Source organism: Bombus pascuorum, chromosome 3 (genome assembly GCF_905332965.1).
Source record: "Bombus pascuorum chromosome 3, iyBomPasc1.1, whole genome shotgun sequence".
Taxonomy (NCBI): domain Eukaryota; kingdom Metazoa; phylum Arthropoda; class Insecta; order Hymenoptera; family Apidae; genus Bombus; species Bombus pascuorum.
This window is the reverse complement of record NC_083490.1, coordinates 2,430,932-2,456,689: the sequence shown is the minus strand read 5'-3', so window position 1 is coordinate 2,456,689 and position 25,758 is coordinate 2,430,932. Positions and strand designations below refer to the sequence as shown.

Here is a 25,758-nt window from a genome sequence, read left to right as displayed (position 1 = left end):
ATTATCGAAATCGTGTCACCTCCTATGTAGTAAGTTTACTAATTATGTAATTTTATAATGAGTTCATAATTTTCTGTATATAATTTGTGTAATTGCGTAATTTTCAAATGATTTAATTCCGTTCTTCGACCAATGAAAGTGAAACTATTCTTCACATACGAAAATGATGATCAAAAATTTATAGATGCTCATGATACGACTCACCGTTTTACCGCTCATTTTCGAATCGCCAGTAACAATAAGCCCCTGCTTTTGGCCAATTCTGTTCGAGTCAACGACTTTGTACATTTCTCCTTTCGCCATACATACAGTTATTTCTCCCACCAAACATACCGAAGAAAGAAATATGGGAATAGTTCGGTTATTTGACCGTCAGGAGCGGTAATTCGTAAAATACATTTTTGGTTGAATTTCCCTCATGGTTATGAGAGTTCTCTCTATTCATCTCTGATTCGATTATCATGTTAAGACACGACAGGAGGCACTAATCATGGTGATACTATCGTGTTGCAATGTGTCTACGTGAAAGCTAACCTATATCAATATTTTAATGTTTTTGCTATGGCTACTCCAATATTAACAAAACAACAACAGAGACAGTCATTGTCAGCGAAAAAAGGATCAGTCAAAGGATTACGAAATGTCTTAGCGCAACCACAAGATAGTTATTGGTAAGTGTATAGTCTATAATTCTAATTAATAATTTTATTTTAAAGATACTATACTAAAAATGTTTATATTTGCATTATATATATATGTATATTTTTAGGCCAATTGTTGATGAAGGAAAGTGTCCATTGTTGGAAGATGTTTTAAACAAGTAGGTTTTAAAAAATTGTAAAACATAGAAGATAGTGATATAAATTAATGCTTTTATAATTCATATTTGTAGATTAATGCCATCTATAAAACGTCCGTCTAAATTAATTCCATGGTCACAACTTAGGCATATGAAGAAAGATGAACGTATAAAAGCCAAAAAAGAAGCACTTTTAAAACAAGAGAATATTCCTAATTCAGAATTAGTGTAAATATTCTTAACTATATTGTTACATATTTCTTTGATTTACATATACTTTTAAAACTTACATTTTTAGAAATTCTGTGGTCTTGGGCATAAATCATATCACAAGATCTTTGGAAAAAAACAATATTTGTTGTATTCTAATGGATGCAAACATTTCACCGCCGCTTTTAATAAAGCATGTTATTTATATGGCACAAAATAAGAAAATACCAGTATTATTGTTGCCTAAATTGAAAACTGTAACATTAAACGCCATAGGATTTGCATCTGCTGCATGTGCCTTGAAGGTATAATTATTTAAATACATAAATGATACATTTTGCTGATATTATTTTATTTTTATTATTTTGATTTCAGAATGTCGTGATGGATTTTACAGATCATCATTTTTATCCTCTCTATACAACAATATGTGATATTTTTAAGGATGTACCTTTACCAAAAAATAGGCTCCAATTATTCAAAGATATTGAAACATTAGAACAGATTACATTGGATAAAGAAGACAAAAGGAGCGTTGAGAGTGAATCTCGAGCCTCCTCAGAGCCAATTAAACATACAGTATCTACAAATGTATATATGTATAGATCTTCACGCAAAGAAAGGGCATTTGTTCCACCTAGCATAACAGAAATGAGTTCCACAAATGAGCTCATTGTGAAAAAAGAGGAACAAGATAATTTTATTTCTTTAACTAATTATGATTCTGATGAATGCGATACAAGTATAAAGAAACATACGAGATATATTAATATTCGTGAAGATCAGCATCCGACAAAACGAAAAAAGTTTTCAAGAGTTACTAATACATCTGAAAATGTTAAATATTTACCTTTAAAAGTCAAACGCTTACAGGGTAACGTTAATCGTGCAAAAGCGGCGAAAGTTCCCAAATATAAAAAATAATGTCGCATCATAATAGTATCATATACTTCATGAATGTAACCAGAGAATTTCTTATCTTACATATTAATAAATATCGAATATACAAATACACTTTTTATTTTATTAAATAAATAGTCCTTACAACATCATATATATACATATATATATGTATGTATATGTATATATAAATATACAGAAATAACAAAACTCTATTTTTTATACATATAGATATATTATATACAAAAACTATATTTTCATATAACTAATTTATATATATAACAACTTTTATTTTTTATTTCTTATAACAAAAGTGTTTTTACTAATTCATTCCTTTAAATACAGATAAACATATTATTATTATACATAGTATATAAAGTCTGATTATTTGTTAATACAAGTCAGTCTTTCACATATGTTGCGTCCACATAAATACATGCAGCATAGCATGTCGTTGATTTGCATATAAATATTGTATACATAGAGTTTTATAAAATATTAAAATTAAAGATACAATATTGATTTCACATATATATATATTTAATGCCTAAGTAATTGTAGTATCATACAGGCAATGTAGAATTTACCGAAGACTTGAACATTCTCGTAAAAAACATTAGGCCTTTAGTTCCTCCTGGTATATGACTTATCAAGAATGATAACATAGCTATTAATTGCAAAACAGCACAGACTACTGTTAGTGGAGTAGATTGTAAATGCAGAGCGCAATAAAGTGTTCCTACTAATGTTACAAAGTAGGACATACTGAAACACCTTTTTTCAGCGCTGAATAATGATTTTAGATAACTTAATGGACCAAAAAGGAAGCAAAAGCTATAAAAATTAATTCAATATAAATCTTATTTTATTCCCAACAGTGGCGTCCGTATTTATCAACTTACCTTGAGAGGAAGAAAACACTTCCTAATGTATACAGAAGTGCAAATTTTCTTGCTTTAAGGAGCAAAACTGGGATATAAATCGCCGACAAACAGAAACAAAGTATACCCATAGAAAAGCAAATAACACATGCTACTAGCCTTTGTACTCTTGTCTGTTGAGGAAAGATGGAATTTGTTAACTTTTTGTAGACTTTATGTAGACTTTTTAAGAATATTTAGAGGGTTAGGTTATACTAAAACGTATATACAAACCATGCTAGGACAACATTCCTTTTGTGTTCCTTGGATCCATCCCGCTTCTTGTTTATCATCTTCGCTTCTACCGAACCATTTTCCAATATTCGCTTTCGGTATCGTCACCGAAGGTACGGTAATTTTGAATTGTTTTTCATTTTTACTGCTAAGAAGATATTCGTTTAGTTCTTTGTTGAGATCGGCCATTTTGACACGTCGCCATACTTTATGTTTATACGTTTATATACACAATGTACAATAGGCAATAATTCCATTTTAAAAGTTATCTTTACTTCATAGTAGTTCTTCCAATACTAATCTGGAACGTGACATATTCGTTATCTTGAACGTACTTTGACAAGCCAGAAGTGCACTGTGTAAACTACATATGTTATGTATACATATCACAAGCGTGAAGTTCAAATGTACCGCACATGCACTTTATGTATGTGCCGATAAAATAGATTTCACCTTATCTAATTACATTTTGATCGGCAAGAGAATCGTAGGGAGAATGATTGCAAAAATGATTACGTCCGTGATGAGTTTTCAAACTTACATTTATTTAAACAAATCAACATTGACCTCATATTTACGGGTTGTATACTGCATTTGTTGCACAGGTAATGCATCACTCTATTACGCAAGAACTATGTGTCCTGCAACGCGTGGTATCATTTTGGGATTATTTGACAAAAAATCAAATACATCGGGGACGGGGGAGACTAAGTATCGACAGTACTCTAATTGGGACTAGAGAAATTCAACTAGAAAAAAAAAAATGAGCGGTCGATCTTGCTCGCTTAATAGTAGTAGTAATAATAATGATAATAAATAGCAATAGTAATAAATAATATTCAATAATAATGATCGCAGTCATAGAGCTAATAATATTCACAATGATGATAATACTTCTCGGAGACATAATAAACATGATGATGATGATAATAATAATAATAATAATAATAGTAATAATAATAATAATAAATACATCAGCAATAATAAAAAGCACAACGTAACAATAATCGGGGACATAAGTAACAAATCGATCACATTCGAATACAGTACACACTACGAACCGTAATTCTTTTTTAACAGGTTCATCATCATTTTGCATTTTTTTTTGTCATTTAATGATTTTATCGATATATACGTACTGATCACGGTCACTCGATCTCTCGATTATACGATACATAGAATGAGACTGCTAATTATTCAACACGAAGGCTCCTAAAATCATTCTCATACCGCGAAACGAATCTTTTTTGTCGGGATTAAATTACTTATCAATTACATCGCTGGGTATGTAATGTACGTGTTGTATTCGTGAAGACCCATATTTTGTATGAAACATACGTATAATATCTATATATATATATATAGATAAACGTATGTTACATACACAACATACCGGTCTTCATATGTCATCATATGTATGTGTTTTCTCACCTTCATGCATGATCCACTATGTGGAACATGTGAATGTGTGTACGTGTCTAGGTGTATCGTATTTATATGTACATAATACCCGCGTGTTTTTCATTAACTATAATATTTTGGCTTTGTCTGTTCTTTTAATTTGTTTTTTTCTTTCTCCTTTTTAACGCTAATGGCAGCACAGATACAATATTATTTTTCTTTTTTTTTTTTTCTTTGTTTTACATTGTGTAGCATCTTAACGTGCCCGAGTCTTTTCTTCTTATAGAAATAACATGTTATGAATCACTTTGTAACGGGCGTTTATAGGCTCCCCTGCACACGGAAACCGCTAAAATCGCCGCCATCCGAATGATAATTACGCAATTAATACATTACGCTATGTATACATTTATACAGTACGCAATGAATACGTCGGAATTAATTACTGTATGCACTACGAAGGAAAGAACCTATATATGTATATGTATACGTGTGTACTTCGAGAAGAAACGAATCGCTATGCAGCGCGTTATTATAGTACGTTTAATATAAGTGGCGTGGCTCCTTCCTGTTTCCCTTCTTTTGTCCCTTTTCTACTTTCTCCTTCCTCTCTTCTTCTTCTTCCCTTCTTTTCTTTCGAACTTATCCTATTCGGCGAACTGATCGCGTCGCATCGTTTCCTTCGCCTTTTTTCATCTCGCGAAAATAATCGTCTAGAACGACGATCCATGTGGAATTTCAAACGCAAAAAGGAACACCTTCGTGTATACGATGCTTTGGTATCCGATGAAAAACGCATCGTGACCCTTCTCGACGTCACGTATCTATACGCTTCGTTCTAAAGGCGACCACGCGAATCAGATTCGCGTGTGATCTCGAGAAAGCTCGATCGGGAAAGGATCCTGCTCGCTATATAAATACTATATCATATTCGTGTGCAGCTACGAACGATCGTCGAGTTTTAAACAATAAATGCAACAACAGCCTTTTTCTCGTAAAAGTACATATTCGTAATTTATCAGCTATCGTTAATCGGCTACAACATCGGCGTTCTTAAATATACGTAGCGAGAGAATAAGAAAGTAATAGAAACAAGAGATAGGGCTCGTACGTCTAAAATGATCATAGTCTTCTGGGAACAGCTCACATAAGTACACACATGCGTTTTTATGTACATGACTGGATTCGTGTATGTATACGTGTATATGTTTATGCGTGTATGCGTAGATATCTGTGTGTATGTGTTGAGTCATTAAAAACCCTTGGAGCCTTCGAGGGGAAATGTAAAGTGAAGCGTTCAAAAAAGAGCGCGACTCTATCCGCTAACGATTTACGCTAGAATAATCCTTAACTTCTGAACGAAGAAAATGGTGTGTCACGGTTTCTCGAGATCAAACGAATCCTTCGTGAGTCGACGAAAGAAAGACAGATTGCTAGCCACGGATAACTGCCAACTAATTAAATATATTATCGATCAAATGCAACTAATGGCGTATAATTATCTGCAGACTGCCCCCCCCACCCCCTTAAACGGTACTTACAAATACCTAAGTGAGAATTTCTCGTACGCTATGCAACGGTAAAATCTGGCGCGCAGTACTTTAGACATTGTTTAATCTCTCATTTTCTCTTTTTTTTTTTTTAATTTTCTTACACTGTTGTATCTGTTGTAGATTTTTTGTATTTTTCTATTTTTTTTTCAATTTGTTTAGTTTGTTCGATCTCGTCTTAAAACACCCGCACTTCCATAGAAAAAATTCACGAGCACGAGATCGCGGAAGAAAAAAGGGAATTATATTCGTCTAACTCTTTAGCTTTCTTATTTCTAAATCTTTTTTTTCTTCTTTCTTTTTTGTTCCGTTCTTTTATTCCTCGCGCGATTCTTGCGCAAGCAAAGTAGTTGACATTTAATCCCTTTCCGTTAAATATTTTTTTTAAGTTTTTTTAAATTTATCATACTTTCGCTCTCTCACTTTCTCTCGATCACTTTCTCTCCTTTTCTCTTACTTCACACTTTTTTTTTCATTCTTTAGAAAATAATTTTTATCTCTGTGAGTTTTTTCTGTACGCTTTTCTTTTTGTAATTTTTGTTTTTTTTTTTTCTTTTTTCATAGCGATAGCGTCAAGTGCCTGACGAATAAAGCTCGATACAAACGAGCGACGTTTGTTCGCGCGATATCACTGCGATCCTACGTCTGCTTGGTTATTGTTAATTGAGAGAACAAAGAAAGGCGTATGATTGTAGCGATATCGCGCTGATAAAAGACGCTCGTCTGCATCGGGGCTTAGAAACCGATCCGGAAGTTCCGATTTCTATTCGTGCGATTAGTTAGAATTAAAGTGTCCGTCGCTTCTTTTTTCTTATTTAACTTACTTCACACCCCCGCGACGTAAAACCACCTCCACGTTGCTTGCAACAGGTTCTTAAAACGAGACGACATCGAGAAACCGCGAGGAAAATGAATGATCAAACAAAAAATTCGAGTCCGAAGACTTTGGGAGGAAGTCCCGAGTTACTACAAAAATTCTTTTTTTCTTTAACAGAATACGTCTTCTCTCTTTACCTCTTTTTCTTCTTGTTCTCTTCTTTTGGCATACACGATATAATACGATCACGCGCATTATGCAACTGTGCTGTTGGATACTGTGGTACTCGTAATTTAGAATTATAGTTATTATACATTATTAAAAATATGTACAAAATCTGTGTGTACGCGTGGTGTATGTGTTCATGTATGTCAGATGCATGAAAATGTTCAGCTCTGTTCATAACAGCTAACATAGATGTTACTTTGAAAAATTAATTAACAAAGTAACACACGTGTTAAATGCTTCGAGTCAATAAAATGCTCGTTTCTGTGTTCTTGTATTTATGTTCGTGTAAATATATGCGACACGTTCGAAGCACTGATTAATCGGTATAGCACAGACCGATGGATGATCGGGGACACATTGAAATCGAAATACAAAATGGACTTTGAATCGAGGCTTCCTCCGTATCGTCAGAAAAACGTCTGAATCTCCTTGGAATAATATCAAAAATCTAAAACGATCGAGTATCACGGCTAAAGAAGCCGGCAAGAGACCGACGAACGTGTGTACAGAGAGCATATGCGTTTTACAATATGTATACAGTACTCGAAAATCCTCGACGAGCCGCGAGTTTCGTCGATTCCACGGGTTACCAGTCAATGGAAAAAGATTCGCTACTGAAAAAACATACCATAGTCATTAATAAGTACGTGCAGCCGTCGATAACGTGGATTAGTTGCGTTTTTGTTTCGCTTAATCTTAGTACCCCATCCTTAAGTTGCTATTCAATGAACTGTAAATATAATCCTAATTAATATTGCACGCGCCGGCACATAGGGGCTGCTAAATGTGATTTAGCTCAGCTGTCAAACAGCGGCCCCTTTATTTCATTTCTTTTTTACTTTACTTCGTGTATGAACTTAATTATGCGTATTATGCATTCGCGAATCGATCCATCCAAGACCCTGAGGGATCCACTATTTTCACTATACGACGACGAGTCGTTGACGCGATTTTTATTCTTATTCGCGAAAACAGAAAGGAATATGTAACAAAGGTGTCCTTCTCGTCGAGCCCCGACGACTCACCGAACGAACTTTTATACTCTCGTCTCGTTCTTGGCACGAGATCGATTTACTCGTATAATCCTCACAGTGCACTTTAATCGTATCGTTCGTTTCGTTTCGTTTCGTCTTCCTTTCCATTCGATTATCCTACGATCCTTTTCTCGTATTCGATCTGCCTGCTCTTTCATTAGCAACACGCAAATCGCATAGTTTTTGTAACTTGCCTTTCCATTCTCCTTTATATTCGATATTTATATCAACTATACTTAAACATCTAAGCTCGTATTATTATCGTTATGTCGGATGTACCATTTAATCGAATATTACGTTCGACCGTTAACGCGTCGAGCTGTACTTTTCGGTGCTCAGTGTTGCTGAAAAAGTTCAGTATTATTGAGCCGAAAAATCGTTCTTCGTTTATCAGAAGAGCGCTCACACGAGGGCTACCATGATTTCTGGTTTGTTCGTTTTGAGTATTTCCAAGCGTTGTGACGCGAACTTGGTGCGGCCCAAGTCCTTGACTTGACCCCTCGCCTCGACCTTTATGTATTCGTTCAGTTTTTAACATCTCTTTTTTACTTTTTTCTTGTTTTTTCTTTTTTATAGAAAGAATCGTTGACTTTTCAACTACTACTACTTCAACCGTTTTCTTTCGGTATATGCTCGAAATTTTCGATTCGTAGTCTTCGTTTCGTAGGCCAACGATGTGGAATTACGCCAGCGTGGATAGCCTTCACGTCATCTTTATCTTCTCGTTCTTTCGCTCCTCTTCAATGGTAACTATACATCGTTTACGGTGTTCGTAAATTTCTTCCTCGCCTTGTTCGTTCGCTCTCATGAATCCACGGTCTCAGTACGATTTCTAGCTACTCATTCATCACGCGTCGACGATGAGTGAAGCAGAAGCAGCAATTGAACAAAGTGAATGTCAGAGCCGGAAATAACCTTGTCATCGCAGTTGCACGCAAATTTTTCTTTAACGTTCTCTTTCTTCTACACCGGTACAAAATATCTAAGCGGGCTAACTATGAGAAACGCCACCCCTCCTTCCCATCGTATAGACGAAAGGGAGGGACGAAATTAATTATAAAATACCTTCGCTTCGATTTCGAGTACCGTCAACCGTTTCTACCGTCCCCACTTAAACCGTCGTCACGTATTCCCGCAACTCGGTCGTTTCAGCTAACCTGTCGTTAGTAAACCACGGGTCCTCGTATTGGGGCACCTCCTCGCTGCGAGCTCTATTAGGAGCACGTGCCCGTTCACGAGCACGCATTCGGGGCACCTCCTCGCTTAACGATCTCTTGGTAATCCCCATCGTCACGGGAACCTCTAACAAAGCTTTCGATCTCATCAACTGCGGCCTCTGACGGCCCTTTGCTTCCTCGCTAGCCGCGCGAACGATCACAGCAGGCGGTATCAATCTGTCCTCGCTCTGATGACTACTCTCTGATCTAGCCCTTAGAGCCTTTTTCTTCGACAAGCCACGACTCTTTACGATACTCTTCCTGTGAACAGGCTGCGGAGAGTACTGTTGCTGTTGCGATCTCTGTCTCTTCACGGGAGTGACAGGAACCTGGGGAGACCAAATTGGCGGAGACAGATCTACCGGAGACTGTATTCTTTTAGGTGGAGTTCTTTCCGGAGATTCGTCCTTCCAGCCGCCTTGATAGATAGGAAACGCGGAGACTTGGTTAAGAATTCTCCATCGAAAGTCCTCGTCGTCGCTTCTACAGGGAGTCGCCTCTGGAGGTGGATGATGCGTAGGCGTTACGTTGTGGAAGGGCGACCAGGACTTGGGTTCTTCCGGCTCTTGAACCGCGAAACTACCGCCACCACCCTCCGTCGGTGAACCGTCGTAAGGAGTCCACTTGATCTCGCTGATGTGCTTCGGCTCCCGTTTTTTGATCCCGACCGTCGGCAGAGGAGAAGCGTCCTCGTACGGAGCCCACTTGGCGTTCGTGATCGTGATCTCCGGAGAGATTAATCTTCGAACGATTCTGTTATCCAGCTTGGACATCTGTCGAGGATCCGGCTCTGGTGACATGCTCCTTCGAATACTGTACTTTGGCCGTTCCTTCAAGCTCTTGCTCTTGAACCCTTCCGTGGAGTCTTGACTCCTCCATTTCGAGTCCTTCTTCTCGACGGGCAAAGAGAAGTGCGGTTTCATCGCCCATCTGGATCGAATCTTTTTCCCTTCGTCGGGGCTACTCACTTTCTCCTTCACGCCCCATTTTTTCGATGTTTGGCTGTCGACTCTCGCGTGAGATCTTTCCAGCTTCGGTCTCTCCCTGACCCTCTCGGTCTTCACTAGCCTTGTATCTTCGCTGGCGTGTTTCTTCAGTTCCGGCCTCTCCGCCGTTAGCTGCACAGTCCGCTCTTCCTTACGTTCCACCGTCAACGACGTAGAATGGTACAGTTTCTTTTCCGGCTCCTGTATCGTCGGTTTCTCCGGTTCAGGCGGTTCCTTGGGTTCCGACGGCGGTGAAGGTGCCAAGATCTTCGACTTTGGACAAGTGCACCTCGGTTTTGGATTTGGCAACACCTCCGGAACTTGAAGCCACCTGGCTTCCCTGGCCATTCTGGTGTCGTCGCTGCTGTGCTTTCTCAGATCGTGCATCGGCGTTTGCAAGTAATCCGGCTTCACCGACCATTTGTCCGTCTCCGCGCTATGATGCTTTCTGAGATCACCTCGCTGGATATCGTGCGATTTCTTGTCCTCCGGTGTTAGGCTATGGCAGCTGCATCTCGTCTTCTTGGCCAGATCCAGATCGGTGCTGGACGTGTGTAGAGCCCATCGAAACTCGGTTCCTTCGCTGGTGCGCTTCTTCAGGTCCCAGATCGCGTCGTCCGGAGAGAGGAAGCTACCGTCGGTCCATCTAGAATCGATGCTACGGTACTTGCGTACATCAGTACGATCCCTATCGGTTACCGCGTCGACCGACGTGTCACAGCTGCATGTTCTCTGGGACGTTGGCGTTCTCTGGGGCTCGAGAGGCGCTGGCTCGATCGCGTCCAGATCCTCGATGGTATAGTAGATCTCTTCGCGTCGCCTCTGACCACAGGACGGACATCGTCCGCTTGGCTCTCCATCGTCGCGGCTAGATCGATGATGATGATGATGCTGATGAGGCTGTCGATGCAACGTCGAGGTCGAGGTCGATGCTATGGGGTCAAGCTGCGGGGGCAGCTCCTCGTCGTCGCGACGGCCGTCGTCAGAGTGTCGTGACGTCGCAGCCGTGCCTGTCGATGCGCACCAGCAAGTGTGTGTAGCTCCGTCAAGCCGCCTTGGTGGGTACCGCGACTCCGGAGACGACGAGGCTCCGCTCGAGGCCGGTACCAGGCAGACTACCTCGATCGCCAGCTCCGCAAGCCTGTTTCATTTATTTCGTACTCGGTTAAACGAAACTTAATTAAAATTTATAGTATAATTTTAATTCTAACGCGATCGAGCATCTAGAGAGCACGCGTGCGTATCAAAGAGCGGACTAATAATATAAATTATAACAAACCTTTAGCTCAGTGAAGACCTCCGTGAAGAATCCTGGCTCGCTGTTAATTCGCAGCATCTCGGAGCTCAGTCGATTGACGATCAACAGGCATCTATCCCAGAACTTGTCTTTGCTGTCCTCGATGAGGAACGGTTTCAAGGGATAACTGATCTCGTTACCCATGTAGCTGTAGCTCAAGTACAGACACGTTAATACCGTCGCCTGAAGTTCCCTCTCGGACGCTTCGTCTCCGTCGACCAGCTCTCTCACCAGCATATAAATGAACACAACGTTGGCGGGATTAATGAATGCGACATCCTGTTGAAAAACGTTCTATATTAATACCAACTTTAAACATTCAACCATGTTATTTCATACATATAGCTCACCACTTTTTTTTTTAAACCAATAACGAATATCATAACGCGTAATGTACACCTACATATCAACACTAACTTAAACCTGTCTTTTCTCATATATGCATCTTTCTTTACATTTGTATTTAACTTAGTCAACGAGTATCGCCCACACGTTAAATACGTATTGTTGCTATTTTCCTCAGCTTCAACGTAAAAAGATCAATGTCCAGGCGAGTTACCATAAGCAACGATCAACGAAAATAGCAAGGTAAAAATTTCTACGAATATAGAGGGCTAGACGGACATTCGATGCATGTCTGGTGCAGGGGAGCGCACGTATTGTTGTTCCGCCGGCGCAGCCCCGTGCATTCAGGTGAAGCGAGGTGCTTCTTCTTGGCAGGCAGACGATACTCGTTCACCGGTAGAAAGGGATGATTCACGCGCAGTGTCGCATTACGTGCCGCGCTTACGAAATTGCAATCGGCATTGTCGCACTCGGCACTCCGGCCGCGGTCGATACTTCGATTGCAAAGGGTCTTCCTCTCATCGTGACCTCCACGGGGAAACGATGTTTCGCGGTTTCCACGAAGACCCGTCGCTGCACTCTCCGATTTGTTCGTCGTTGTTAAACGGAAAACTTCTACCTCGGTGCACTTTGTATTTTATCGGTACCTTCGTATTTCTCTTTTCGGCGATATATGTAGGTTTTAGCGTTGGAATACGACGATATTTCACGCATAGGCGCAAATTTTCTTACACAGACACCCGCACAGGCATTTGAACAGGACACTTACACAGGTCATGCTCATGGGATCATGGGTGACTACCTAAGTCTAGTCTGAGAGCAACTGGCCAACAATCAACAATCTCCATACGTTGTTAATCATGTCACTCGCTTATATACATTTGGTTCTGTTTAATAAATATCACTGAATATTATTTCAACATAAACATTGTGCCTTCCACAGATTATTAATCTTAACTTTAAGATTAAATTCTAACATTTAGGAATTACGTGTTTCCTATTTATTTAGATACAGCGTAACTAAGAAGCGAAGGAGAACAAAGTTTGTTTTGCGTGGTAAGTTTGATCTTCAGGCTTCGAAGATTCATCTACGATCAGTTGTGGGAGTTTTTGGATATGAGAAGACCGTTTTGATGAAAATAAAATTTCATCAAACTTTATCGCAAAATTTTCCTAACGTCGATTGCATTAGCCAATATTCTTTTGAATTTAGATAGCCATCTTTCGAAAACTGGTTAATGGCAACATAAAAACTCATTTGGTATATTCAATTACACTCCGATAAAGAGAAAATTGACATTATTTTAAAAGATATCGGTGTACAGACTATACGATTCAAATTGTAGGCAATCGATTCTTCGTCAGACATAAGGCAATTTACGTAAACGAAGTTGTTAATATCGTATATCACGATCTACACATCTATTCCTGTTCTTAGCGCGTTAAATATTAGCGATCGCGGCTGGAATCGTCCACTTTTGTCAGCTGTCCTTTACCAAAGGCGTTCTCCTTGCTCTAGAAACCGAGTCCTCCGAGTCATTAGCGAATTAGGACGCGGCGCGTAGGTCGACTTGCTTCCAGAGTGCACAAGCCAAAGTGCATTGGTTTGTCGAGTGCGCTTAAACCACTGGTATATAATATATTCTTCGTTAGCTTCAGCGCGTATACGATAATCGCGCAGTTCGTATTCGTTTTACGCTTAACACGCAGTTATCCCGTGTATACGCGTGGCTTGTAAATACCTATATTTACACAAACATCCATCAGAATACACCCATATTCCACAGGTAAGCGGTGGTGACTAAATCACACGCGTTTAACGTTTCATCGATACGTTCTTTGCGTCAATATTATCGCTGTAATACGTAAGTATAGTTGATATATTATACGAAAGCTATAAGAAAGCTAAACTTAGATTGTTACAATCGCTGTCTCGAATATCAGACAACGTTGAAACATTTAGAGAGAAAGATATTAATTAATTAAGTGTCTCGAATGTCGCGCAAACCTCTTTCAAAATCAATCGAATTTCGGTACTTTCTATGCGTTTCATCTAAGTATCTATCGTACATACAGGTATACACAGAGCGTTATAGTAATTGTAGTATTATCGAGGAGGAAAAGATACTACGCTAAAAAATAAGTCGGTAGAAACGATTACTGGAAGGCTCTATACACACATGTATATTTATCTACTATACACCTACACATACGTCGTCGATTTCATATTCAAAGCGGAGCGAGTCTTTGACCCTTGAAGCAATCTCTAGCCCCACTCTCGTAGTTCTCCAATTACAACGAATGCTTTGTGATAATTAAAACGTACGGTGGTGATCATAGGCGAGGCGGTTCTTTCAATCGGCGAGGGTTCAACGGCGTATAGGGAGGTGGTTTCATGCACATATGGATGCACCGGCAGTGAGACCCCGCGGTGACCTGACAGAATCGATGCTCCCGATACTACGCGTTTCCTCTTGGGTAGCAGCGATTTTGCCAGCGCGTTGTCGCCCAGCCGGTTGTTGCACCACCGTCATCGTCGCCTTCTCGTTAAGCGTGTTAAACGCGTGCGTTACGCGGTACAAAGCGTTGGTACACGGCTCAATGCCAACGAACAGCTCTGACGTGTCACAATACTCGGAGACGTCGGTGCTTCTACCAGATACATACGCTCCCCTCACCCTTTCACAAGTATTACGATATTTACTGATCACTCGTGCAAAACGCGATAATATAACGAATGTGAGCGATATTACGAAGAAAACGATTGGTCGGAGTTAGGATAAGATTCAGAATACGCAGAAGAAGCTTGCAAAGGTCTTACATCTTTTTTGGGATTCGTTTTATTTACTGTAAGTGTTTTAATACTTATAAACGAGACTGTACGTAGTCGTATGTCGCAGTAGATGAAAAGCACGATTCTCGTCGTGCCAGAGTTTCTCTTAACGATAGAAGATCCACCGAGTGGAAGATCGCTTCGGAGGCTATAGAAGGCAGAAATGTTTGCTTGAATCGTAACAGGTGGATCCAGGAAGTGTGCCACGAGTGATAGCCGTAACTATCGTGATAGAATCCGGAGCTTTGCGGTCGCGTTAACGATATTGTGGTGCGCGTTACAAAGGAAGAAAGGAAGAAGATCCGAGCGAATGGTGAAAAGAAAGCAAAGAACTAGAGGAAAGTAGCCCGCAAAAGGAAGGAAAGGAAACCGATCGATATTTAGCGAAAGGGAGTTTACCGCGCGAACTTGTAAAAAAGGAGAAAAAAGGCCAGCTAAGTTACAAAACATCGCGCTTCGACGTATTATTAGCCCGGCTATTTCCGTTTTTTCAGGACAGATAATAACTTTCGATATTAATTGGCAGCCTGTATCGGAGCTGAACACGGGGAGAACACGATGGCACGGCAAAGGAGGCGCGATTTATTTTTAAAATAAAGACCTCGCCGAGGCATGTACTCGATACGTATCCGTGGAGTTTCCGCGTGTCTTGGTCGGTTCACAGAGCTCACCTGCTCGGGTATAACGTGGCTCTGTGGTAAAGCCTTCGAGGGTAGAAAAACGGCGATACAGAGCCGACGGAGCACACGACCCGCCTGGTATATTCGTTCCCTCGGTCGATATTCTCTTGGGGTGAGCGGCCTGCATCCATACACGGACCTCTGCAACCGCGTTTTTCATCAGCTTATCGAAGATTCAACGGTTCTAATTGAATTTTCGAGACTCTGTACATACGAGACTGTGACGGACCTTTAATTCGACTGACCAGAACCCGACCAGGTACACGCTTTTAACTCCAATCAACTCGAGGTCGCACTCATCCGCACGAAAGTGTCTCTTTGATGTTGCAACGTACTCGAGCCATCACTCTCTTCGGTATAATTGAATTCGATACCGCCTCTGGACAGTGTTTGGACAGCGAATATTAAGTAACACTCGTTCGGCTATCGGATGAGTTTCTAAAACTCAGGAATCGGTTTTCTTTCGTTCGTCCCCTATTTTTTAATTTCTCACGACTTAAATAAATACTTATAATAAATACTTAGCGAACGATCATATATTATGTTTTTAAATTTATCTTGCAATTTCCTACATCTCGTGTTATGTTTTTGCGATAAATGAACGTGTAGAGGTAAGTCGTTTATTTTTCGAGAATAAAACATGCAGTCGACCAATTTGGCTTCTGAGAAGCTTCACATATGATCGCGATCGTGCACGCGTTGCATACGGAAAGATAATCCAAGGATAATTAAGCACGTGGGCGCATGATGGACGAGCGATTACCTATCGTGATACCGTGGAATCTGGAATCGGTTTATTTGGCTTCCTGTTGACAAAGAATAAGATAGGCTATCTTACACGTGCGCTTTCCCTTTGTCGTCACAATCCAACCACATTGTGAACACGAAAAACGATTGCACCGGCATATGGTTTCCCTTTAACGAGATTCTCCGCAATGACGTTCAAGCTTCTTCTATTTACCGTCTAGACAAAGTGGATTAACGTTCTAACTTAAACGATCTACGTGTTGCTCCTGCTTCGGTATTTCACGATCGTCACGCTTGCTCTCGAGTCACGTGCTTTTTCTCAACGAACAAATACGTCGGGGAAAGTGGATTAAATCGATATTAAATCGGCGTTGATCGGTCGAGATCGGAATCTATCTTGTTAGAATGGCGATCGAACCTTTTCGAAAAATCGAACGACCACGCTGCGTGTTGAACAACGTGTTTGGCAAATCGTTTTCGCTGAACGGAGATTATGCGACTCGACACGGCAACGTTGTTGCAACAAATAAAACAAACTCGATTATCTAATCACGAGACATGAAATATTCCGATCGCAAGCTTTGAAAGTTCGTTGTTAAGTAGAATTACGAATAAATTTTATATAATCTTTTTGGGAGGACGACATTAGCGTAGTTAGCGTACTTTTCGAGAATCATCGTGAAATCGTCATTCTGGTGGAACAAAAGATAAGTGAACATAATTGTATCGATGATAATTCGTTTCCTTTTACGCTGTTCTTTTTTCTGTGTTCTGTGAAAACATCAGTTTTACCATTGATCGTGTCAAGTGTGCGAAATCTGTCGACGCCCTCGCTGTGAGTGTGTTTCTAGGGCGGACTGCATGTGTCACCCTTGACTGATTAGATTTGAGCACGTGCACGATCGATTTGCGGTTCTTCGTCGCCGAGTAGAAACCTCAGAGTGAAAAGAGCGTGCTTTCGCATTATTTTATTTCTACATTACGTACGCAAAGCAACGCCGAGAAAAATCCAAACATCACTTGTTAAAAAACATCACCTCGTTAAAAAATGGAATAACAATTTTAAAATTGAAAAGTACAAATATCATCTACCGCTATTTTCCAATAATTGACGAGCTTTTGCTTTTTTTCGCTCTGTTTCGTACGAGCAGTGCAACTTCTCAGAAAGTGTATATTTTGCCATTACAGTCGTCGCTTCGATGACCGTCGTTGTTATGCGCGCCACTTAACGTCGAATTAAGTGGCATCTGGAAGTAAAAGTGGCAGAAAGCACGATGGAAAATTATTCAGGGCATCTGATTGCCCTACTTGCGTCAAAGTCACCACGAATCACGACTAATTAAGTATGCAACGATCGTCCTTGTGAAACGCCCGATTTCTGAACTTTCCTGACAAGAATGGGCGGGAGTAACATCTTCGTAGAGTATTAAATTATTTTCAGAGAAAGTAGCAAAGTAAGCTTTTCCCATTCCCTTTTTTTAAATATTTTCTCGATACTACGAACCGCTTACCTGATGTTCGTTTACGTATAAATAAAAATATATTTAGGGCAAACATTTTTTATAGACGAACGATTTTCCAGCCCTAACGGATAAAAGAAATTTTTGTCCGATATTTAATAATAGTAGCGATTCGGTTTCGCAGCGAGGAATCGATAAAGGCAACTTTTACGTAACACTAGCTGGGCTTTCGATAATTCGATGCAGCCACGATCCGTCCAACATCCAGCAATAAGCTTACTTCACCCTGTTCTACTCCAACTATAAAACTTGTCTGTTCGAGTCGGAGTTCACCCCTAACGAGCAACTTTCAACGACACGCCAAATCCTAATCTTTGAATCTACACACCGACTACTTTATCAAGGAAGCTGTAAGCTTCTTCGACGTCCCTTGCTGCAGACATCTCCTCGCCAAAAATCCTAGTTTCCGAAAGTAGGGTAACGTGGTTGCATCGTGTCGATAAACCTATGGTACGCTGGCAAACGGTTGACGAAAGCTGCAATTTTTTTAAGTAATCCCCTTTCCCTTGGCTGGAAGCTTCTTCTTTCGAGGGTAAGAAGCTCTGGGGTTCGGGGAAGAGGTCGTCTCCCCGTTGCAATTAAAACCGAAGGGTGAACGTCCCCAGCACCGAGGTCCCCCGCATATTTCCACACGGCGCTGGTTAAGGGGTGGCTCTGCAACGTTGCCGCTCCACGCACGTGACCCTCCACCCCCACCCTTGCACGCAGTTTTCCCGATGCTGCACATTGCTGCACACATTTTTTTTCCGCGGCGCCTTAACCACCCTCTTCGATACCCCCTCCCCCCTATCGATTCGCGACCGTTCTTTATAATTAACCGCGCGGCGTTCCAATTTCTGGCCGAGAAAAAAAAAGCAACATATATACGCGCTGTACGCGTAGTACGTGCGAATTAGTGCCGCATGGGAGATGAACTAGGGAATGGAGAAAAGCGTCGAGCCTAGCTATAAAAGGATTTTAGTCAGTTTATTATAGAGAGCCCGCGGAGGAAAGTAGGTGACGGAAAAAGGGTGGATGATAACATAACGGCCGAGTATCGCGCTAAAAATAATTATTCCGCTGATAATTCTGGTGGATTTTATAGGTGTGTGATGTCACGTAGGCAGATTCGCGATATCAAATGCGGAGGAAAAGCGGCCAGGAAATCGAATACTCGTAGCAGGGACCGACGCGAGTGCTTAACGTTCCGGTAAGGGCTAGTAGGATTTGGGGTTGAAAAACAGGGTAACAGCGATCGCTAAAGAGATCCTTTGACAGCGAAAGCCACGACTCTGTGTATATTTACCTACGCTGTACACTCGTTCAGAAGAATAAACACACGCACGTGGATGAGCTCCATGCTACCCTTATTACGAATCGACGTGTGCGTGACTGCACGTTTACGTCGATGTTACTTTCCCTCCCGAACGTCATCGTGGAATACCGCATACTCGTGACTTTTTGCACAGATAGCTCCTCGATAGATGCCAAAAGGGGATTGCTTTCTGCGTTTCTTCGCAAGAATTCTACGAACGAATCTTCGCGAAGATTTCCATTGACTTTCGTCGGTGCATAAAAGATATAACTTAGAAAAAACGAAGCTGGCACCCCGCTGGAGGTAGCCACCCACATGCTATATTTATTTTTATTTTATTTTTTTTTCACCAACAAGATATAACACTTTACCAAATGTCCATAAGGACAAATTGTAAAAAAACCAAAATAAAATAAAAAAAAAAAACTTTCGCCGGTGTTTCGAACAATGTCGCGCGAAATTAAAAAAACATAGACCAGACTGTGGATATTCACGCGTTTGTAGAAGATTTATGGATGCAAAAATGCACAAGCTAAGACAATAAATCAAGTTTTTGTATATATATATATATATATATTTGTATATATGCAAATTACCATGTACAGTACGCTTTATGAATGCTTAATGCATTACGATCAGAAGAAAGGAAATAAAAAAGATAATTTCTCGATTATTGTTGGCGCGACGTTTCAGGGATGAATCTAAAGATCGATATTAACAATTGGAAACGCGCGGCCGCGTGCCGATGGAAATGTCGCATTTCGATCGAACCTTCGGAACTGGATTAGCGCCACGAGCATATCAATATTTCAGTCGAATCTCTCCTGTTCCGAATATAGATAGTTCAATTTTAGAAGACTCGAGCTATTCCTCGACCATTCCCTTTCTTTTCTGTCGATGTTCGACTTACAGCGATAAAAGAATTGACGCATCCCTCCACGATAGAAGGATGTCATGGCGGAGCATTTAGGATAGTGTCGTTGATGGAGGATTTTTTGAATGGAAAGATAAACTGAACCCCCGTTGCATTCGTTTCGAGGGGGAGGCTTTATCGGTAGCGTGCGCCATAAACGCGACGAACTTATCAACCTAGGAAATCGTTTAGTATCGTATAGTCTCCAACGTTAGAATATTTAAAAATCAAAGTTTCTCGTATTCGTATTCGCAAGGATTAAAACCCGGCTAATTAAAAATTCTGATTAAGGAACTGTCAGGTAATCGAATAACCGGTTAAGATCTGAAGAATTTTGAAACTCATAAGCAATAAAAAATGAGCATGAAGTTTTTTTTAAAAAAGACAAATAGGTTGTTCGAACGCTGGATAGAACAAGAAAGCGTGGAAGTATGTTTTTACGTAATCGGTGGTAATTATCCGATTCAGGTGAACGTGATGAAATTGTGCTTAAGATAGCAGGGACGCGAACGTCACCGATGACGAAGAAGGAGTCACTTGCCAATGGGTGAGTAAATATCGTTTTCGTGGGCAGATCGACGATGGTTTTCCGCAAAAACTAATGCAGCGTTGCGTGATAGCTCGTAAGCTGGATAATCGATAATGACCTTCGTAGCTGCGAAAGAAAAAGGACAGTGGAAGGAATCGTCGCTTGCAACGAGATACGTCGCACGAACGAATATGTTGATTCTGGAAAAACCTCAGCTTGTAGAAAGCAGGTTAGATATCGGAGAACGTTCGTGTCGATTTTGTGGGCGAAAATAAAACGATAAATTCGCGGTAGTCTCGAATTCAAGGTATTGTTTAATTATACGCTAGTACTTGACCCAATTTGTTATTCGCAGCCATTATGTTTCATTCTCTCCGAGATTTTATTCTAGAAACCAGAAACAATCGAGGCAGCTTCTATATCGCTAATAATTTTTCCATTCCTTCGCCCACGATTCATCGTGTGACGACCACATATTCCAATGACAAAAGAGTCGGCGTTCCTTTCGCTTTCAACGTCTTGCGCGTTGATCGACTTTGCAACAATACATCGCAAATGGAATTCTCGTCTATTCAGAGTGTCCGAAGCAACACGCGATAATGGTATGTTCGATAAACTAGACACGAAAATCAACTTCGTCCTACGTCCAGAGTACTCGCTTTCCTACACGTACGCGAACGTTTGTTAACGAGTAGAAATACGTCAAAGTTATCGTTGAAAACCTGAAAGCCAAGCGAACGAGTAATCTAACCTGTTACAAGTTCATAACATTTGCATAAGCCGCGATATTAGCATAAAAGCACGATTCGGCGGCAAAATCGAAACGAATTCAAAGGGAAATCGCGAGCAGTTCGCTCGATCGATCCTGTACCTCGAACGCGTGTCCCACGTTGTACGTGTGCAACGAATGGTTCATTGCGCCGCCAAGTACCACATGGATCTGTCTAAATGAAAGCTGGTGTTTCGTCGAGGGAAAAAGTTGAATTCCCTTCGTGGCATATTGTGACTAACCTGCGGCCTCGGCGGCTCTTATTACGGAGCCACGTATTCCCGTGGGTCATGGCGTATGCATACACCCTGTGGAGCATTTCGAACGATGGAAGGAGCGTTAGAGTTTCGATAGGAAAGGAGTCGAGGGTGCTCTCGCTGTTCAGACGCGTGGCGGATCTCGTATCGCCTAAATGGCAGAACGACACTTTCATTCGCCTCTCTTCTTCGCCACGCTTCCCCAATGTGCATCGAGTCGATGTGAAACGGATGTGGACGAGGATTTGGCTGAGCTGCAGGGCAAATATCTTGCGCGACCAAAAGTTTGTTCTCGATCATCGAGGCTGATCAAATCTTTCGTCGATAATCGCGACGATAATACGATACCGAACGGCTGAATCGCTTGGTGTCTCGCTTAATTCGCTCATTATGAGCGATATTCCAACGATGGATTTTAACGAGGTAGTACCTAGGTCGATGGGATAAATACTGATTATCGCGTTATCGTTAATTGGTTGGCTTTCGTTATCGAGTGTGACCGCGTTGCTTGTCTGCGAACTAATTCTCATATCGATAAAAGTGTCTAACGATAAGTTCCTAAGGTGGAATCGAAGGAATACGAAGACTCAAAGGATATAGTTAGGTAGAATTATTCATCTAAGTCTCGGTATCTTAAAATTCAATCTTAAACTTTGCAGAGAACGATCGAAGTAAGCCTACCTTGCCGCATCGTTGAAATAACGTTAAAATTATCTCAATGACTCACCTGCCAGCCTTGAAGCAGTAGGCTTCTATCGACGGTCCTCAGCCACATGACAGCGTCGCCGGCCTGGAAGTCTCTTAAACGAGTGCATTTCCTGTGAAGGAAGACGCCGAGGCATTTGAGCAATTCCGAAGTCGAGGCTTGAATCACGGTTTTCCTTGGCTTCGGGGGTAAAGGCTTCTGTACGAGCTTCTCGCACGTCGGGTTGTGCGTGGTATGATTGTTGTTCGACGCCGGTGGTTTCGTCTGCTCCGAGGGAATAGGAGATTAATCTTCGTAAAAATACTCGCGGGAGAGGATTTATCTTTCATAGAGAGGGAGAAGGAGAGTAGCGGATTTCACAGCGTGGCTAGCGATAAATAATTCCTTATCGACAGGGGAGTCTCGACTTCCGCTTTCAACTGGAATTCTTGACGAGTTAGAACGATGAAAATTGAACAGGCCTCTGAATAAGTAATGTTGCGTTTGGAGAAATTTTTCGCGAAGGGAAGGAAGAAGTACGCGTGTGTGTCTGTGGAATAAACGAAGGGAAACATCGACGCGATCGATATAGTTTCGATCGTATCTAGGGTCAAAGCACCTTCGATGTTCTTCGCACGAGAGTGCCAAGTCAGTTTCGAGGCTGATTCGCGGACATTTGCACGAAAATGGGCCACTTTTACCGCAATCGCCACGTAAACCTTCGTGCCGTAAACTATACAACGGCGTTTCCTTTTCTCTATCGTTTGGAAAATTTAAAGCTTTCGATACGATCGACGGGTGCCATGCCATTGGCTCCTGGTTCCTTTTGACGTTTCGCGAACATTGGCGCAAAAGCGCAACTCGTAACACGACTGTCTCGCAAAAAACCAAAAGCATGACATTTATAAAATTATACTTCAAAATATAGTACGAATATTTGGTATCGTTGATATTTTTTGCAAATTTGATATCAATGAGTAATTAAGTAAAAACGATCACAAATATTCTATATCTTTGGTAAAAACTAAGAAAACAAAAAAGAACAAGGCTCACCTGAGGCGTCTGTATGTTCTTATTCTTATCGACAATGGGTATGTTATCGAGCGGCTGCCTAAAGCCGATATTCTTGTTCTTATTGTCAAGCTTCTTCTTGTTGTTGTTCGACGTGCTGAACCGTTTCCACGAAAGCGCGTTTATAAACAAAGAATGCTTCTTCAAGTTCTTCTCGAGCGCGTTCTTCTCCGAAATGATTCTCGCGTTGTCGTTGTTATTCAAATTGATATTGTTGTTTTGCAACGAGTTATTGTTCGTAGGCGGATGGTTCGTGGGCGGCGCCGGCGCCACTGTAGCGACGCCACTCTTGTTCTCCCGATTCTTCGCATTGTTCAACTGCTCGTAATTGAAATTGTTCAACGTGAAGTCAGCGGGATGTTGATGTCCCGTTGGCGGATACACGGAACCGCGTCTGTCACGCGGACTGAACGACAACACCGTACCCATGCTGCTGGGTCGGTTCTCTTGTTGTTGTTGTTGTTGTTGATGTTGTTGTTGTTGTTGCGACGGTGCCTGTGGCTGTTGCTGCGTCTGCGTCGCCTGATGACTGGGATTCTGACCCTGTCGGCTTACGTTTTGAGTCGGATGTCCAGGATTTTGGCCCGGATTGGTCGACTGCTGTCCTGGATTCTGGGTGTGATGGCCTGGGTTCTGGGTGTGATGGCCTGGGTTCTGATTCTGATGGTCTGGATTTTGACTCGGATGGCCCGGGTTTTGACTTTGATGGCCTGGGTTTTGACTCTGGTGGCCGGGATTCTGGCTCTGGTGGCCGGGATTCGAAGTCTGGTGACCCGGGTTTTGACTATGTTGTTCCGTTTTCTGAAACTGTTGAGCAGGATTCTGATGTGCGGGGTTTTGGGTCGAGTGATCCGGATCGCGCGGCTGCTGTTCCGGACTTTGTGTCTGTTGTCCAGGATTCTGGGTCTGATGACCCGAATTCTGAGCGTCCGCGTTCAGCTCCTGGGTCTGATGACCCGAATCTTGTGTTTGCTGAGACGTAGTGGGCGGAGGTCTCGGCGGTCTCAATGTTGTAACGCGGTGCGGAGGTGGCGGGGGGATTCGAGGAACCGAGGATTCCCTCGAGGGTCCCGTCAACGGGGTGGCATCCCCTGGCTCGATGGCCTCCTCCACGACGGGACCCACCACCTCGCTCAGCCGACCTCCCAGCCTGCTGACTTCTACCTGCGACGTGAACGACCCTGTCTCCTCCTTTACCTGCACTTCCTATCGAACTTTTCGCCTCTGTTTTCGTCGCCTTCTCCCCTCTTCCCGTCGTCTGTCTCGTCAGCTACTGTTAACGCGATCGCGTATTTTCTTCTCACTGCGAGAAAACCTCGAAGAACGTTGTACGACCAACCGCGATCGATAAACCAACGAGTCCACCAAGAAATATCGTACAGTCGGCGCACACTCTTTTCTTGACCGTTTCGTTGGTCGTTTCGTTCGCGAAAACTTTCCTCCTCGAGCTGCCTGTCACGAGGGAAAATGTCGTCGATGCGTGGAGAAGATGTCGGTCGACGTGCAAAATGGCGAGCGATCGATGCCTCACCGCCCTCCGCCTTTCGGAGGGAGGATCAATCGGGTGAATGAAAACACAGAAGCGACACACCGAATTACCTCACCAGATATGTTACTCCGTTCTCCCTCTTCGTCTGTTCCGAGGGGGACGCGTACACCCCTTTTTCTGGCAACTCTCTTCTCTTTCACGATCCTTCGCAACTTCCGTGCCGTTCACCAGCACACTCGCTGCACTCTCGCCGCACTCTCGGTTACCACTTTTCAGCCGTTGTTTCCACGCGGTTCTCGTGGATCCGATTTCGTAGATTGGCTCGAATCTTCCTTGCCGATAGATCGATACCAGCCAATAACAAATCATCCACGAGAACGTACACTCCGCCGTTCACTCTCGGGCCACCCGAACGCTTCTTTGTTTACCACCCTGTTTTCTCGAACCTCTCGGCCAACCAGAGAGGATTTATCCACCGTACAAGAGCTTCCTCTTAATCCCAGATTGCCTTGTATCTCTTCTAGTTTCCTCTTCGATTGGACGAACGTTCAACGACGCAATTCACGCTTCTCGACGGCGAATGTCGAACACTTTGACGGCTCACGCGACACGACCTGTCACTGTTGACAACGCGCGAGGGCTGCGTGTATGTTGACAGAGCTAGTGGGGAACCAGTGGCGCGGCGAGCTCCGATTCGTGTCTGCTGGCTGCCGTGTTCGCCGACGTCGCCGTCACCGTCCTCGTCCTCGTCCTCGTCCTCGTCCTCGTCGTTGTCGTCGTTCGGTCCTCTCGTTCGTTCGCTCGTTTGTTCGTTCGTTCGTTCGTTCGTTCGTCCACCGCCAGACTTTCTACGACCAACCAACACGTAGTACGCCCCATCCCTGTTATCGGTGCGCGCGCAGTCGTTCGATAAACGCGCTACGTCGATTTCACGGGGGTGGAAAGACAGAGACGGAGATAAGGAGATTAAGGAACACGGAGAAGGAAAGAGAGAACACACGGAACGGCGAGGGATCCCCGAACAGAAGGGTGA

The 25,758-nt window shown here is 42.2% G+C and overlaps 3 protein-coding genes across 3 annotated transcripts; 1 reads left to right on the top strand and 2 right to left on the bottom strand.

The window, feature by feature from the left end:
* Window positions 1-301: 301 nt before the first annotated feature.
* Window positions 302-2,023, top strand: LOC132904952 (uncharacterized). Its single transcript, XM_060955810.1, has 5 exons — window positions 302-671; window positions 770-820; window positions 893-1,027; window positions 1,098-1,314; window positions 1,385-2,023. Exons 1-5 carry the CDS (start codon window positions 562-564, stop codon window positions 1,931-1,933), a joined length of 1,062 nt encoding a protein of 353 aa, XP_060811793.1. The 5' UTR covers window positions 302-561; the 3' UTR covers window positions 1,934-2,023.
* Window positions 2,024-2,437: 414 nt separating this feature from the next.
* LOC132904954 (uncharacterized) lies at window positions 2,438-3,355 on the bottom strand. Its single transcript, XM_060955812.1, has 3 exons — window positions 3,064-3,355; window positions 2,812-2,963; window positions 2,438-2,743 (listed from the first exon to the last, which is right to left on the bottom strand). The coding sequence occupies exons 1-3, from the start codon at window positions 3,250-3,252 to the stop codon at window positions 2,473-2,475; spliced, it is 612 nt and encodes a 203-aa protein (XP_060811795.1). The 5' UTR covers window positions 3,253-3,355; the 3' UTR covers window positions 2,438-2,472.
* Window positions 3,356-11,217: 7,862 nt separating this feature from the next.
* LOC132904950 (cyclin-dependent kinase 5 activator 1) lies at window positions 11,218-24,441 on the bottom strand. The gene is made up of 4 exons (XM_060955808.1): window positions 23,219-24,441; window positions 22,208-22,450; window positions 11,576-11,872; window positions 11,218-11,437 (listed from the first exon to the last, which is right to left on the bottom strand). Exons 1-4 carry the CDS (start codon window positions 23,663-23,665, stop codon window positions 11,342-11,344), a joined length of 1,083 nt encoding a protein of 360 aa, XP_060811791.1. The 5' UTR covers window positions 23,666-24,441; the 3' UTR covers window positions 11,218-11,341.
* Window positions 24,442-25,758: the final 1,317 nt, after the last annotated feature.

Coding starts and splice junctions, on each gene's coding strand:
- LOC132904952 (XM_060955810.1), top strand. CDS start 562: ATGGCTACTCCAATATTAACAAAACAACAACAGAGACAGTCATTGTCA. Junction 672..769: donor CAACCACAAGATAGTTATTG/GTAAGTGTATAG, acceptor GTATATTTTTAG/GCCAATTGTTGATGAAGGAA. Junction 1,315..1,384: donor CTGCTGCATGTGCCTTGAAG/GTATAATTATTT, acceptor TTTTGATTTCAG/AATGTCGTGATGGATTTTAC.
- LOC132904954 (XM_060955812.1), bottom strand. CDS start 3,252: ATGGCCGATCTCAACAAAGAACTAAACGAATATCTTCTTAGCAGTAAA. Junction 2,964..3,063: donor AGGAATGTTGTCCTAGCATG/GTTTGTATATAC, acceptor TTTCCTCAACAG/ACAAGAGTACAAAGGCTAGT. Junction 2,744..2,811: donor AGTGTTTTCTTCCTCTCAAG/GTAAGTTGATAA, acceptor TAATTTTTATAG/CTTTTGCTTCCTTTTTGGTC.
- LOC132904950 (XM_060955808.1), bottom strand. CDS start 23,665: ATGGGTACGGTGTTGTCGTTCAGTCCGCGTGACAGACGCGGTTCCGTG. Junction 22,451..23,218: donor AGAACATACAGACGCCTCAG/GTGAGCCTTGTT, acceptor CCCTCGGAGCAG/ACGAAACCACCGGCGTCGAA. Junction 11,438..11,575: donor AGGTCTTCACTGAGCTAAAG/GTTTGTTATAAT, acceptor TAAATGAAACAG/GCTTGCGGAGCTGGCGATCG.